We start from the raw sequence: 17,306 nt of genomic DNA on the forward strand, positions 1-17,306 counted from the left end.
TTTCTATTTATCATCCGTTTTGTTCTAACTTTCTTTCATCCTTAAGTTAATGGATAATGCTTCACGTTTGAGTGACACATTCTGTGATGAATTAATATAACTTGCTACATAATTGTGTGAGGAGGTTGGCGAGTTAGATCCACTTAATAGACATTACAATTAATTTCCTTTAAACGGCACTGTTAATTGAGAATGAGGACTTTTCAAGGGTCTTAGGAGCTTTTAGGAGTAACGTATTTAGGATTAAATGTTTGTAATCAAAGTTTGCATCGCATGAGCATAAGCTAGGTGACTCGTTATATCAAAGTAAGAACTGTGCTAGGGTGTTGTAGTCGGAATTTGTATAACCATAACTGTGAACGCACATCCCTGTAATTCCTTTATCTCTATACTTTTATCTCCTTGTTTATTTGCAATTAGTTGTTTATTGCTTTCAAATTGTTCTTTGTTTTTAAAAATTTCCAAAACTTTCGGTTTTCCAAATAGTAATTGAGTTTTAGTAGAAGATAGTCAGTCTGCGTTTGTTTTCCCCATGATCGATATCTGGTACTAACCTTTAGTTATACTATTCATACTCTGTGTATACTTGCAGGTATTTATAGTGCTAGTAAAAATTGCATCAACATGCTAAAACAAAGCATATCGAGCTGGACATCCATTTCGTGAGAGATAAGGTAAAAGAAAAGAGATTGGAACTCAGATATGTTCCAACTTCATACCAAATTGCAGATGTTCTTAATAAAGCCTTAGGATATCAATTCTTCTCGCGTCTAAGGAACAAGATGACCATTTTTCCTTCATCCACGATTGAATTGAGGGAAGTGTTAGCACCGCAACCTTGAATAGAAATCAAGGTATGATCAAGGTGAAGGAAAAGAAGCATGATGTTGCTCATGTCAACAAAGATGTGGCAGAGTGTGCAATGTCATCAATGAGTTCTCATCCAATGTATCCAACGTGGAAAGAAGTGTTGACTAAAGGATCCTAGCTTGAAGATAAAGAGCTCCTGCCATTTTGTACTGCATAGCATTAAGTTTTCAGTTACTCTAGTTTGGTACTTAGTTAGCTAGGGTTTAGGATGAGCTTCTAGTCTCTTCCAAACCATAGTATATATAGAGATGTATAAAATTCATTTTGAATCATCTGAAATATCATCAGTTAAGCACCATATTCTGAGCTCTCATATTCTCCTGTTACATTAAATCTTGTAGCTTATATGAGTTTATTGGATACTTCTATCAAATGACAAATCGGAGATGGATTCCTCTTTGACGTCGTCAACGGCGTCGCCAACGCCATCGTCACTCTTCCACCTTTCTTCCACCTTCGACTTGTAGATCCAAGGTGGACCAGTACTCCAATTGTGGCTGAATTTGAGATCTTGAGGCGAGACACCACAAACGGGCTTGACGTAGCCCTTTCCCTCTTCCAGGAGCTAGGGTATCTGGTTTCCCACCATCAGCGGGATCGCCATGTCGATAGATCGGAGAAACGAGGGGGCGATGTGGATTTCTCCACCCACCGTCGCCTAAAGTAACTGGTTTCCGGCCCCTAATGGAGTTTTCAGTCCGAGAGGACAGCACCGTGACGGGGGCGACCAAACGACGTCGTGATAGTATGCTTTCCGTCCTCTATGAAAAATGAAGGAGATTCGTGGGTTAATCCATCCACCTTCGCTGTCGTCGCCGGAAGACATGGAAGACTGGTGAGAGTGAAGGATTGGGGTGCGAAGAGAGACATAGGCGGTTGAGTGGAGTGGAATGAAATGAAATTCTAGGGTTAGGGTGGTCCGTTCATTTCCCCTTTCAATTAAATAAAATTAGTTAATGTTAATGGTAATAAGGGGTAATTAGATTTTTAATTAGGCAGCCTAAATTAAGGCTTAAAATCCCTAATTCTTTCCATAGAAATGAATCACACTAGTTGGGACAAACTAAAAAGAAATGTGAATAATTTGAGGTGGGACGGAGGAGTATTTGTTTTGTTCATTACTTGTTTCAATTCAAGTGTGGGATAATGTTTCATGTTTGAGTGACACATTCTGTGATGATCTATTGAATTGTAACATAATCATGATAGGAGGTTTGCATGTTAGAACAATATGAGTTTTAGAAACTTCTAGAAGTTACAAATCTAAGATTGACGGGTCTAGTATACATGTTCTACTTTGTGCCGCATAGGCAATATTTATGTTACTCGTTCTAGTAAAGTATGAACTGTGCTAGGCAGTGGCGGAAGCAAGAATTATTAATGGCATGGGCTTAACTATATACTACATCCGTCCACAAAAAAAAGATTAATTTTTTTCATTTTTTGTCGTCCACCAAGATTAAATATGAAAACTTTTAAACAAATTAGTATTAATTCAATACATCATTCTAAATGTGGACCCCACAATCTACTAATTCCACTTTTACCACCTTTTTCTCTCATCTCTCTTACTTTATCAATTACTCCCTTCGTCCCCAAAGAATATACACTTTGGGTTCGGCACGAGTTTTAATGCAAAATTGGGAAAGTAAGAGAAAGGTAGAGAGAAAAAATAATTAAAGTATTGTTAGTGAATGATGAGTCCCACCACATTAGAGTGAAAAGAGTTTCTAAAATTGGAAAGTGCATATTCTTGTGGGACGGGTGGAATATGAATTAAAATCCGTGTCATTTAGGGATTGATGTAGCATTTTTTTAGATGATGTAGTATTTTTTGTACAATTTTGTCTATTTTTTGTAAATGGATGTAGTATTTTCTTTGTCGCCTTAGCTAAATGAATTTAATAATTTCTGCTCAGTTTATGCAACATAATTAAAGAAATTAAAGAAGTTCCCATTGCTCGAAAATTATAAATTAAGTAAATTCTATAAACAATTTTATTTTTTTAATAAAAAGTCTAATTCGGAGCTCAAAACGGCTTCTCTTGATTGCATTAAGTACTCTATCACTTTTTAAGAATGATTTTTAATATAAACATATCTTCTTCTTCCTAAATGCGGCAGCCATTTTTCTCTTTCAAATCTACTGCAAAATTTCTATTCTCAAAATTTATTCAGCCCCTCCATATCATTCATTTAGCTCCTGCGATTTAGTCTTCAATAGTATTGATTTGGGAAGGGTTAAAATTTGTTTCCAATGATAATCAAAAAAATTAGGTAGAAAATTATTTTAAAAATAAATTTGGGAGGGGCTTAAGCCGGAACAATTCTACTTTTGTTCTAGAAAATTGATGGAATTCCATTTTAATGAAGGAGATTAGATTTATTCCGATTGGGGGAGTGACGCACAAGGGTTATGCGTCGTTATTATTGAACGACGCACAACCCTTATGCGTCGTTGGGTAACGACGCACAAGGATTATGCGTCGTTAAAAGACGCATAAGGGTTATGCGTCTTACCCTAATGACGCATAACCCTTATGCGTCACACTGGTAAGCATTCCCGCCTGTCACCTGGGTGACCCGGGTTCGATCCCCGGCAATGGCGCATTTTTTTAAGTGATTAGTATTTGATAAAAATGAGTTATTCTAAACATTTGTTTTTGGCAAATAGATATTACTCTTATAAAAGAATTAATTAAAGAAGTTAAGAATAAATGCCCAATCTAATTGGTCCCCCAAAACGAATACATGTACATTGACAAATTAATTTATACTTCTATTATCTATGACCACTGTTTATTTTATTTTGTATATTAAGTTTATTTTTGAATATCTTAAAAATTACTATTGTTTATGCCGTTAATGGTATAATAACGTAAAAATCAAAACTTTATTCACTTATAGATTACGCTTATATAAAATACATGGCATAATATTATATACTATTAATTAAATAATCCAAGTCTTTATGTTATAAGAAAATAAAATAATGCTTATTATAAAATAATTTCCAAAAGTTCTTGCTGCAATATTGATTAATGAATGTTCTACCCACTATTATAAGAAAATAAAATAATGCTTATTATAATAGCGGTGACTATACTCTAATAAATAATAGTAATAATAATAGTAAAAATGCGCCGTTGCCAGGGATCGAACCCGGGTCACCCGGGTGACAGGCGGGAATGCTTACCGGTGTGACGCATAAGGGTTATGCGTCATTAGGGTAAGACGCATAATGCTTATGCGTCTTTGAACGACGCATAATCCTTATGCGTCGTTAACCAACGACGCATAAGGGTTGTGCGTCGTTCAATAATAACGACGCATAACCCTTGTGCGTCACTCCCCCAATCGGAATAAATCTAATCTCCTTCATTAAAATGGAATTCTATTAATTCTCTAGAACAAAAGTAGAATTGTCTCAGCTTAAGCCCCTCATTCTCTCTTACTGTTTCCGCCAATTGTGTTAAGGTATTGTAGTTGGAACTTGTATAAACCATAACTGTGAAAGCAAATCCCTGAAATTCTCTTATCTCATTTGTTATTTCTACATGTTTTAAATGTGATTGTTATTTGCTTACTTTACTTTACTAGTTTTTAATTTTCAAAACCAAAATCAAATGTGTTTCCAAATAGTGAATGAAGCCTAGTACTCCCCCTGTTCCATTAAATATGCAACATTTGAGAATCAGCACGGGGTTTTATGTGGTGTTGTTTTGTAGTTAATGAAAAAAGAGTAAAGTAAGAGAGATGAAAAATAGAGATGAAGTTATTTCCATTTTAGGAAACGTTTCATTTTTAATGGGACAATCCAAAAAGAAAAATGTTTCATTTTTAATGGGACAGAGAGAGTAGAAGATAGTCAGTCTGTGATAGTTTTCCAAGTGTTCGATATTCGGTACTAACCTTTAGCTATACTAGATTTACTCTGTATACTTGCAGGTTTATTTAGTGCTAATAAAAAGTGCATCAGTTGTCCACGATTTATAGAATCATTTTCATTATTCCATTTTAGTATGCGGACCTCACAATCCACTAACTTTTTATGCTTACAATCAAATATTAAACCAATACTTTAAATTGTCCTACATCCCACTGAATTTCTCCATTTACTTTTCTTCACAAAGTCAAACAATTTTTTAAAATTCGTGTTGAATCAAAAGGACTCTTTAAATGGTGAACGAAAGGAGTAGTTATTTTTAGAAAAGACTCATGACCGCGTAAGTTAGAGTAGATAGGTAGGTGTCTTGTTGCTTGTAATATAACTAGTTCCCTAAATACTTAGGGCTCGTTTGATAAGTTATGTGGGATATACCAAGGTTAGTTAGTTATCTAGATTTAAAGCCAAGTTAGGAAAAGATATAATTTTAATAACATACGTTTGATAACCTAGTTAATTATTTTTCTAAAAAGCCCACTTTGTTTGATAGGGAAGTTATGAAATAAGAAATAAATATGCAATGACAAATTTGACCTTAATAAATTCATTTATTTCCTAGATTGTCCTTTGTATTGACCTAATCAAATCTTTTAAATTCCATAATATTTTATGTGTCAATCAAAAAAGAATATCACATTTTGGCTCCTTTTTTCCCTCATTATTATCAAATGACGGCAGAATACATTTTGGTTATGGGTGAATATGGTAACAAATCAAATCATTCAATTGCTATATAATCTACCCGGGTAAAAAAAAATAATATAAAAAATTTGGCTCTCTTTTTTCCCTCCTTATTTCTGAGGCGGCTCCCTCTAAACCTAAATTATTGATTCTATTTATTTCCTATATATACTCTACGTGGGAGAAACAAAAAATAACATCATATTTCGCTCTCTTTTTCCCCTCCTTATTCCTCAAGCAGCTTCGTTCTTGTGCACGGTTCTTCGAAAGGTAAACAAACTTATGTTACTAGTAGTATTAGGTTCTCTATTAAATCTTACTAAAAATCTTCACGTTTTGAGTTTTTTTAACTATATGTGTGTGATTGTCGTGGCCAAACATGATGTAGCTAGTTTTTCTAGGCTACATGGCTGATTTTCGGGGTAGCAAAGCAACTATGCACTCCTCTTCTGGTGGTCGCGGTTTGTGTTATAATAATTTATTTGGCTTTCGTTAATTCTGCAAAATCATATGCGTTGAATTTGGTGTGTTTTTTCATGATATTATGATCAGGAACTAGCGGGGGTCTTCGAGCCCAACAACCCAAAAGCGAAAGGACTCGGCGTATTTGGACTGATCGGGAGGAAGGGGTTTTACTTGCGACCTTGAAGGAGCTTGTTGCTCAGGGTTGGAAATCTGATAATGGATTTCGCGCCGGATACCTTGTTAGACTGGAAGATGCGCTACGCCGTGAGTTTCCAACAACGGATCTGAAGGTTAATCCCAATATCATATCGAAGGTGTCTGCATGGAAAAAGAGTTATTACTCTCTTCAACAGATCCTTAATCTAAGTGGTGTCGGTTTTAATCTGAATGAAGACCACAAAATCGACTGTGATGACCAACAGTGGGCAGAAATTGTGAAGGTATGCTTGTGTATAGAAATTGAATTGATTAATAATCTGTAGTATATCACGTCTCTTGAAGGAAAAGAAGTAAAAATAAATTTGGCCAATTTTTATTCACCATGACTAGGACGTGGCTTGATTAATTTTCTTTTCTTTGAGAAAAAGTGATTTATCATTCTCAAATCTTTTTTACTTTAGTTTATTGCTGATAAAAAATCTTCTTTAGTGATTGTGAAGGTATGATAACTGAAGCTAAATTTTCTTAATTTATTTTTGCAGAAAGATGGAAATGCAAGGTTCATTCGTGGCAAATCATGGCCCTACTTTGACGACTGGAAGGAGATTTTTGGTAAGGATCGATCCAATGGGGAAGGCGCGGAGGACATAATGGATGCAGTAAACAACATATGCTCACAAGAGAACCTCGGCGGGCTTGGCGAAGGCAATAACTATAATGCATGCTTCGGAGATTTCTTCATGCCCAACCAAGTGCCTGACCAGCAGTCCCCTATCGCTGACTTAGACGGTGACGCGCGTGAAACAATAACACAGAAGACATCGACAAAGAAACGCAAGGCTGTGGGAGAAATGGATGATGGTCTGGTTGAGATGCTTGGGAAAATGCATGATGCTACCAATGATCGTCTTCAGAGCTTGGCTTCTCGTATTGGATACGAGTTTGACCTCACTAAAGCTCGAAAAGAAGTGTTTGATCTTGTTGAACTTGTGTCGGGCCTATCAATTAGGCAACAATTGTTGTGTGTGGATTTATACTAGATAAGGTGGAACGTCTCGACTTCTTCATGGGATTGCGCGAGGCAGCAAAGGAGGAGTATGTGCTCATGGTGTTGGAGCAATTATCGCCGAAATGATATCATATTTTCGATTGGTGATATAATAGACTAAGATAATCCTTTTTGGTGATGGTTTTTTTAGACTTAGTACTGTATTTTGAACTTATATCTATTGTTGCGTACGATGAACTTTTTTGGACTTGGTAATATTATTTTGAACTAATATCTAATTTGTTTTTGCTCATTTGTCCTTTTCATTCATACATTTTACTGTCTATTGTTTTCAAGAAAAACAAAGATTTCCTTTTCATTCATACATTCTACTGTCTAGTTGCTTAAGCCTACCTTTAAGTTAATTATGTTTGTATTATTCAAATGAAACGTTATCATTGCAACTGAGTTTCAAGTGCAATACAAAACTCAAGAACAATGTAGTCATGAGTGGTGGGCATGTGTGATTTCAATGATGCGCCAAATAGCTTGATCTTAATGAAAAGTAGTAACAGAGTAGCTTTTTGCCTTGTGTAATCTCAAATATAAGCATCGTGCATTATGCTTTGCGACGTCACATGTAATGGTTTACATTAGATATGAATATTTTCAAACTAATTACACTCAGTAGGTTGATACGAAAGTTACTGAAAAATCGGACTGATAGCTTCTATCTGATCTTTATACTTTATTTTCGTTTCTATTGTTTTCCAACTTTTTTCTGTTACTGAAAAGTAGTAACTGAATGCTTGCATCAGTCATTCTCAGTAACACATAAGGATCAGCTATGGAAACTGAGGACACAGTGCCCCATCAGAAGCTGCATTCATCTCTGTATTGGAAGATTTTAAGCTCAAATCTTAAGTCATAAAAGCACCATCAAGTATCCGAGCACCACGAGCAAACACTTGGATAACTCGACGTCTGTTTGAATATTAGCATGAAACATAGTCACTCATTAGAATTTCCATCAATGTATTATGCTAAGATAAACTTTTTCTACATAAGCAGGAATCCATACATTCAAAAGCTAGGAAAGATTTTCAAACTAATGTTACAGAAATTTTTGATGCACCAAGGTGTCAAAACACCCTCCCTCTCATAAACTTATAAAGAAGAGAACTTCTCACCATCAAATCTCCTAATAAAGCATATTTGTGTACTGTTAAAAAACAGCTGACAGTAATTTGAACCCCCTGCATAATTTAGTCTTTAGCGGAACCATTTTTCACCTCCTTCCAGAAAAGGACTAATTTCTTCCAGAAACTCCCACCTCCTCCCAATAACACATGCGCGCACACACATACCAGAAAGATGTTATATGATGGTTTATCGGTAGACTAAGAATCACACCTTCCAAATAAATTTCCTGCAGCAACTGTAGTTCCTTGGACGTAATAGTCCACATTTTCAGTTACCTCCTCAAGATTATTAGTTGTTTGCATGTTCATAAACGGCAAACACACAAGAAAGAAAGCAACGACCATTCATTAAAAGTAAAAAAGTTCATAAACTACAAAAATGGACATCATGTTTAACTTGTTCAGCAAAACATAAATATAAAAATGGAGAAATAATAATATTATATACTAGTTCCACTACCTATTGCAAATCTAAATAATTCAAGCACAATAGATATGAACATTAGAACTAGCTGGACTTCAAATTCTTTCTGGAGCCATTGCACCATGATTGTGCAGCCTTGCCCAAACACTAAAGACATTTTCCCCTACACAACTGCAATCCAACACCAACATCGTGTCATCATGCCCCGACACCATGTCTCTACACATTAAAAAACAAAACAGAAACATAATTTAGTGGAAAAATATATAAAACACTTGCATAAAATTTAAATGAAATAATACATATTGCAATTGTACGCACATGGTTCCACATGGCTTGCGCCATTTCTTCACGTTTTTGGTTCCACTCCGTTGATGGTTCTACCCCATCCACAAATTCTATTACTTCGACATCATGCTCAACATCCTCATCACCTTCAACACCATCTATTTCTTGCTCTATTGGATCAGATGTCATCTCAGAGCGAATAAAATTATGAAGCAAAAAAAAGCCATAATTAACCGAATTTGGACTTTAACCGGGTAGAATGCTGCACTACGCAGAATTCCCCAACGCATTTTTAGCACAGCAAAGGCTCTCTCAATTACATTACGTGCTCTGGTGTGTCTCATGTTAAATATTTCCTTTGGGTTCTGCGGCATTTCTGCAATAGGGCCCCAATCCTTGAAATGGTAACGTATAGCTTTGTATGGAGTCAAGAACCCATTGTTGTTTGCGTACCCATTGTCGCACAAGTAATAATTCCCTATGTTCATGCCACAAAATGAAACAAAAATTCAAAAGTGACCAAATATTTAAAAAATTATGCAAGCCGAAACAATGTGTGGAGCAATAGGTGGGTGATATCTTAATTACCTTTTGGTACTCGCAAACCATGAACCCGATTGACTGCGTCACGAAGTACTCTAGAATCTGCAGCCGAGCCTTCCCATCCCGGTAAAACATAAACAAACCTCATATATCGATCACACACAGCCAATGTGTTTGTCGATATTTGTCCCTTCCGTGTCCGATACCTTGGCTGGTCTGTATTAGGCACAAGCATGTTGATATACGTCCCATCAAGGGCTCCCAGACAACCCTATAATTTTCGACAACAAAGTGAGCAATTATGAATTGGTTTAACGAGTAGTAGAATCAACACATATAAAGTTACCTTAAACCACTTCCATCGTGGATCAAGGCAATCGTCGGTTATTGGGTCAGGCTTCACCAAAAAAAGGGTGTGCATCTTTAAAATCGCATTTAGAACACGATGTACATAGTGAGATATTGTCTGTCCTGATCTCCAAAAATCAAATTTAGCAATCCTATTCTTTTTATGGTGTGCTACGATACCTAAGAATATAGCTACTTGCTCCTCCACAAGAACATATTTCCCATCCTTAAGACCTCCTATGTGTCTAAGTAACTGGCATAACCTCCCAAACGTGTTACGGTCCATTCGGAGGTTGTCCACACAATCGACATCTGTGACTCCCACTAACCTATCCATGTGCTTAACTTGAGTTGGCATCCGACTTATTATGGTGAGTGCTTTTCTAGTCGCTGCTCGTCGACTTCGCGTTCTGCTACGAGTCCTTGCAGCTATTAGGTAAAGAATACACATTGTTTCGAACCTGTAGTTGTGCAAGATGTCCTCAAGTATTAAGGCAATTTATGCATCAGATAATTTACGAGTCTCCATAACACTGTTACCTGATAAAAAAAACATAATAATCTGACTATATATTAGACAACAATTCACTTGCAAATGATTTAAACACACAAACATATAAGGCAAACCTTTAACAAGTCACTGAATCTGCGTTTAGTGCTCTAGTTTGTTTAAATTGTTGGAATTGTGGCTACAAATTAATATCTACAAACGAAACAATGGAATTGTGGCTAGAAAATTCTCATCATCCATAACAAGTCAAAAGTCTAACACCACTGTCAAGTGCTCCATCCCTCTCCCTCATCCATCAATCTTCACTATAGAGAGAGCGTGGTGCTCCAAAAATCTCCACTACATGATACCATATTGAATAGAATATTGAATTCATTTTATCCGACCACAATTCCATCGCATAATTTATATCTATTCCATTGGGGATAGAAAAATTCAATCACAATAGGCTACAAATATATTTGAAACTCATCAATTCCATTGAATTGGGGGCAGAAAAATTCATTCGCAATAGACAACAAATTTATAACTCACAAAGAATTTCATAGTGAAAAGGCTAACAGAGAATAGAGAAAGAACGGAAAATGAAGAACTGACCAGATGAAATCCTTGCAGATGAAATTTCAAAGAAACCGTTGTTTCTGGCCAACTTGTCAAAAAAAAGAAAAAAAAAGCAAGAACAGAGAGGGAGAAATTCTAGAAAGAGAATGAATCTAGATAGAGAAGAGGCAAATCACCCTCAAATTGCAGTGAATGCGACTGCAAATCCGCCTCTCTATGTCAACCATGGAGGATTGTTGTGAATGAAAGATTGACGGCAAGAGAGTATCAAAGGGTATGAAGGAGATTTTTTATTTTATCTGGATCCATAAATTGAAGTACGAATAGTATCCCACCAAATTAGTAAGATACGTATCTGCATATTTTGAGGCATTATCTGCGGGCCCAAGATGGGCCATAGTGAATTACACGGGCTTCATGATAGTGTAAATAGGATATCAAACATTTAGAAATGAATGGATATATATCTATATCTTGGCTTTACTAGCTTATCAAACGAGCCCTTAATTGTAAGTTACTTTCTTGGTTATGTCACTTTTTGGCATAAGAGCATCCACCGCATGCTCATATCTAAGAGTATGGTTGTGGGCTCAGTTCCACTTTTATAAATTTTTAATTATATGCTTTTAGCTAAGGTACAATATCCTAAACCATGCTTTTCATCAACAACATGCTATTCACTATTCATGGGTCCCACTATTTTATTATTGAATTTAAAAACTACAATTGCTAAAACATTTTATTAATACTAATAAAACTTCATCAAAAATCCAAAAATGGCATTACAAATTCCTAAAAAAATTAAAACTTACATAAGATAAATCCTAAAAATTTAGGAATACATAATTTAAATCCTAAATATTAAAAATCAAATGAAATTACATAATTTCAAATTTAGAAAAATGTTTGAGAGATAGTTTGGTTTAATGTAAAATATTGAATGATTAATGGGGGTATTTATAAATGATTTGGATAATAATTTGGTCGCGCCATGTGGGTTGGGCGAGTGGTCCTTTGCAGAGAGCATGCGCTCTCCTACAAGAGCATGTCCGTGCCGTCGGCAGGAGTATAATGGTGAGCTCGCGCTTGGCAGTGCCGATGAGACAAGCTTCTCTTAGCTAAGAGCACCCGTTGTGGAAACTTTAATGAGGAATAATCATTTAGCTATTGGATAGGGTGAGGATCCGCCAACCCTCCACCAGGAAGGCGTTTGACTAAAAAAACAGAGTGAGTAGTACTTCTTCCTCCCCATCGTCAATAAATTACTTATTGTTTCCATTCAAAATATACAATTATTTGACAAGAAAATATACACTCTCTCCGTCCCTTTGTAGTAGAGGTGTTTCTTTTCGGCACGAGATTTAAGAAAAGTTGTATTTAGTGAGGTAAGTAAATGAATAATAAAGTAGAAAAGGAAAAAGGTAGAGAGTTGAAGAGAGAATAAAATAAGAGAGAGTAAAGTAAGAGAGAAGAAAAGTTGTTGTTTTTTGCCAAAAAATGAAACGACTCAACTACAATGGGACAACCCAAAAAGGAATATGACTCAGTTACAGAGGGACGGATGGAGTACTTCATACGTTTTTAAAAATATATCCTTCGTCCCTTAATATGTGTCTTACTTCTGAGAGAGATTTTAAAAAATATAAAAGAAAGTGGGTTGAAAAAGTTAATGGTAGATGGGTCCTACTTTTGTATATTAATTTTATAATAAAATGTGAATGAAATTGAGGCAGTGGAATGTGTGATATATTATCAAAAGTGTAAAAATGAAGTGGGACAATTAATAAGGAACAAACCAAAATGAAAAATTGGGGACGGAGAAAGTAACTTTCCATTTCAACAAATGGACTCTTCTTTTATCTTATTTACCTATTTGTTTCATTTCTTTTACTTTATTAGTTTTGCATTAAAATCCATATCATTTGAAAAATTTTGTTTTTACGAAATAGAGAGAGTAGTATAATGTTAATTGTACAGGGAGTAAAACAAAAATAATGATATTTTTATTATCGAAACTAGAAAGTATCAATTTGAATGAATATCCGGAAAAAGAAAATAGGTTACGTAAACGAGAATTTCATAAAAAATGTGCAAAATAGATGAAAAATAAGTAAAATAATTTTGTTTTATATAAAAAAATAAGTTTGAGAGTTAATGAGTTAATGAGTTAAACAGTTAAATTAATAAGTGATACATTGGTTTTCTCTTCCAAAATGATGCTAAAGTTAAAAATTAGAACGAAAATATAGAATATAGACAATCATTTAGTACTACAAATTGATCACAATATAGCTCAAATTCATTCGGTACAATCCTTGATCATTAAAACGTACTCCCTTAATCTCATCCAAGATATCCACATTTTCATTTTACTTTATCTCATTTAATATATCAATTTTCTATATTTGAAAATAAATCTCTCTCGCTCTTTTCATTAAAATATTAATTATATTTTTCTCTCTACTTACTCCACCTAACAACTCCTCCTAAAGTCTCGTTCCGCTCAAGAATACGAACATTTTGAGTGAGACGGAGAAAGTAAAATACTTACAATATTCATCTAACTTTTCATATTGCGAATCTCATAAAAGATATCTCAATTTTAATTTTATTTTTTTAGTTTGTTCTAATAAAACGTCACCCTTCCATTTTTGAGAAGTATAAAACATTATTATAATGTAGGCATTTACAACGAAAGACTTGTTAAACTGAGACTCAATTTTATTACTTAAAAAGTCAAATTGGTAAAGGCCTAATTCAAAATCTCTATAGAACCCATTTAATTAATAATTTAATTCGGAAGTTAAAATAATTAATATCGATATAATTTAGTGTTGAATCCAGTCTAACGAATTAATAAAATAGCCCATAATTAAAAAATAAATGGGCCCAAGACATTTTATTAAAACAGACAACTCTTATTCGACTTGGTACTTCAACCCAAAATTAAATCATAGACTTTTGGGCCCAAAACAATTAGTTTGCTCGCCCAAGACCACTCACATTAAACCTTTTTACCCAAGTTTGAAACTAAAAAAAAGGCCCAAAACAAATATCTTCAATTCGGCCGTTCCCTTCTTAATTGAAAACCCCTGAAAATCAGTCTCTCTCTCAAGAACATAATGCAGATTCCATAATTCATGACTTCTATTTCAAGAATGGATCCTACTTTCCTTCCCCTGAATTTGTTCACAAAATTGAAGAGGATTCTAAGATGGAACTGTCAAACATACCATACCCACAACATACCAAATAAGGTGATGCAGTTATAAAAGACAAGATTTAGAGGCTAAGAAAATTATATTTTGGGTTTTATTTATTTCCTAGTTAATATAATCTGTAGAACGAAAAATAATTTATGATGCAGTTATAAAAGACAAGACTTGGAGGCTAAGAAAATTATATTTTTGGTTTAATTTATTTCCTAGTTAGTATAATTAGTAGATGAAAAAATATTAATTGTTTTTCCTTCTACAAATTAGGTTTTCCTTTTTTACCTATTTTCCTTTTAGTTATTTTCCTTCTAGTTTTATTTTCCATAAGTTTAGGATTTCCCTTTGCCTATATGTTGAGCTAAAAAGACAGACTTTGATTAATAATATTATTTTCATTTTTTCACTTAAACTAGGGTTTCTTTGATTAATTCTCTGTTCAGTCTATTTCTCTATACGTTCTGCATTCATTTGCATCAATTGGTATCACGATCCAGGTTGATTATCAATGGCTGAACGTAGACATGGCGGCAGACGTGGTGATGCTCGTGGCGGCGGTCGTGGTGGGGGACGTGGAGACCTCCTAAACGAAGAGGTTGTACGACAGCGTGATCTGCGCGACATCGAGAACGGTGATCTGAGACAACAGGTTTGAGACCTATAGCGACGATTGGCGCCACTGGAGAAGCATCGGGGGAAATCCAACCCGATGAGGTCTAATGCGCCGGAGCGTCGTTCGATGGACGATCCATTATTCAACGACGTCTTCACATCCTCTAAAGTGGATGAACCGTCGAAAAATAGTAATAGCAATACATTTTCGATGCCGGTGTATGATACGTCTGTATACGACGAGGATATATTCTATGAGCTCCCCGAACAACCGAACATAGTAACAACAATATATTGTTGATGTCGATGTATATAAACTCGTATACGACGAGGATATATTTTATGAGCTCCCTGGATTGATGAGCAAATCTTCGTCTCCCTCCGTGAAATTTGACAACCCAGCGGAAGGCAAGAGTATAGCTGTCGATGCCAATGAGGAGTACGACGATGCAGAAGGGGGAAAATGTTGGTTTCTGGATTACAAGAGATAAAATCGGGCGTAATACAACCTAAAAGAAGGAATACAGAATGTAGAAACTGAAACGAAATTACAACGGAAATGAAACAGTAAACCGTGAACAGTGTTAGCCGAGTCGAGGAGTCCTCTTTACGCAAGACGAGATATGCCCCGGCAGTGCTCTCGGATTGGCGTTTCATCCCCAGAGATAAAACGGCTACGTCTCTAGTGAAGCAGCACCGCTATCAGCAGAGCTCCGGCTAACTGGATGGAGGAGAGGGCAGAGCTTTCGACAGAAAAACAATGCAGAGAGAAAGAGCTTATGATGCCGTGTTATGCTTGTGAATTGGTGTACAGATGCATGGAATGACTAGCCTATTTATAGGCTCAGTCCACTGCGAGGGTCAACCAGTCTTGATGGCTGTCATCATTGTGAGACTGTAACCGCCGATCGTTACAAGGCGTTACGAGAGCTAGAGAGGCTGACCCTGGACGGACGTATCGGGACACGCTGCGCGTCTAGGTTCGTTCACGACATGGACTTCATTACGTGTCAGCCATGTAGGCTTTACCGCGTCATACTGACGATGTGTCATCTCGCTTGGCTCGCTGACGTGGAAATGTTGGTGCTCTATAAAGAACTAGACCAACCAGCCTTGAACTCAAGCACCGAGCCCCACGATAAGTCCAAAGACCACCCAAAGACCAAGACCAAGACCAAGACCAAGACCAAGTCCAAGTCCAATGACACGGGCACGGGCTCGAAGCTCGAAGCTCGAAGCTCAAGGCTCGCGGCACGCGGCGGTGCGGGCGGCGGTTCGCGTGTGCGCCCGTGTGGGCTCTACAGCTCATCTTAGTCCACTAGAATTATTACATGTAATAATCCTTCTTATTAAAAACTTATTTAATAAGCTTGTTACTTTCAATGTGAGATAATTAACTCACTTAATTAATCCTATGACTTCTCTCATAACTCAATTAAATAGCTCGCAATTTTGCATGCCTTTAATCCATTATTTCTCACCACCGGGAATAGGATTTGAGAAAATGAATATACCACGGTCATCTACTCCGAACATATATCGACGCTATATCATTTAATTTCATAAAATTAAATGTCTTGTTGGAAATATTATTTGTCAAAATCCTTTGACCGGGCATATGATTCCAACAGAAACCAGACTGCAACAAAAATTCTCATCAATGCAATAGTATGCGATGGGGCGACCATGAAGTCTGGAGTGGTTATTGAAGTTGGTGCCGTATTACCTTTCAATGTCGTAATTAGGCAAACTTATTTTGTGTCTGCTATTAATTTGGGGTAGACGCAAGTTGTGAACAATAAGCCATTGGGTAACATTTTTGTGATGATGGAAGATTCTAGTAATGATAATAGCAAATCATACAATAATAGGGTTGTGATTGATGCGGAGGATGGCATGATGATTGTTGCCGTTCAAGAAATTTTGAATGAGTTAAGATGCTATTTCAACAAAGCAGACTCGAGGACGAGTCTTTTTAAAAAGGGGAGTATAATGTAGTTATAAAAGACAAGACTTGGAGGCTAAGAAAATTATATTTTGGGTTTTATTTATTTCCTAGTTAGTATAATTAGTAGATAAAAAATATTAATTGTTTTTCCTTCTACAAATTAGGTTTTCCTTTTTTGCTTATTTTCCTTTTAGTTATTTTCCTTCTAGTTTTATTTTCCATAAGTTTAGGATTTCCCTTTGTCTATATAAAGGCTTCATTGTTGAGCTTATAAGACAAACTTTGATTAATAATATTATTTTCGTTTTTTCACAGAAACTAGGCTTTCTTTGATTAATTCTCCGTTTAGTCTATTTCTCTATATGTTCTGCATTCATTTGCATCAATTATGATGCAGTTATAAAAGACAAGTCAAAGTCTGTCTTTTTAGCTCAACGATGAAGCATTTATATAGACAAAGGGAAATCCTAAACTTATGTAAAATAAAACTAGAAGAAAATAACTAAAAGAAAAATAAGCAAAAAAGGAAAACTTAATTTGTAGAAGGA

At 35.7% G+C, this 17,306-nt stretch overlaps 1 protein-coding gene across 3 annotated transcripts; it reads right to left on the reverse strand.

Annotated features, from left to right (window-relative positions):
• Positions 1-8,641: 8,641 nt before the first annotated feature.
• LOC121800386 lies at positions 8,642-11,272 on the reverse strand. 3 transcript variants are annotated; one of them, XM_042199957.1, is made up of 5 exons: positions 11,023-11,272; positions 9,913-10,454; positions 9,612-9,837; positions 9,057-9,501; positions 8,642-8,954 (listed from the first exon to the last, which is right to left on the reverse strand). In XM_042199957.1, the coding sequence occupies exons 2-4, from the start codon at positions 10,363-10,365 to the stop codon at positions 9,209-9,211; spliced, it is 972 nt and encodes a 323-aa protein (XP_042055891.1). In that variant the 5' UTR covers positions 10,366-10,454; positions 11,023-11,272; the 3' UTR covers positions 8,642-8,954; positions 9,057-9,208. The 3 variants fall into 3 exon arrangements, with proteins under 3 accessions (XP_042055891.1, XP_042055893.1, XP_042055892.1); XM_042199959.1 differs by having other exon boundaries at positions 11,163-11,234; XM_042199958.1 differs by lacking the exon at positions 11,023-11,272 and adding an exon at positions 10,542-10,876.
• Positions 11,273-17,306: the final 6,034 nt, after the last annotated feature.

Source organism: Salvia splendens, chromosome 4 (assembly GCF_004379255.2).
Source record: "Salvia splendens isolate huo1 chromosome 4, SspV2, whole genome shotgun sequence".
Lineage (NCBI taxonomy): Eukaryota > Viridiplantae > Streptophyta > Magnoliopsida > Lamiales > Lamiaceae > Salvia > Salvia splendens.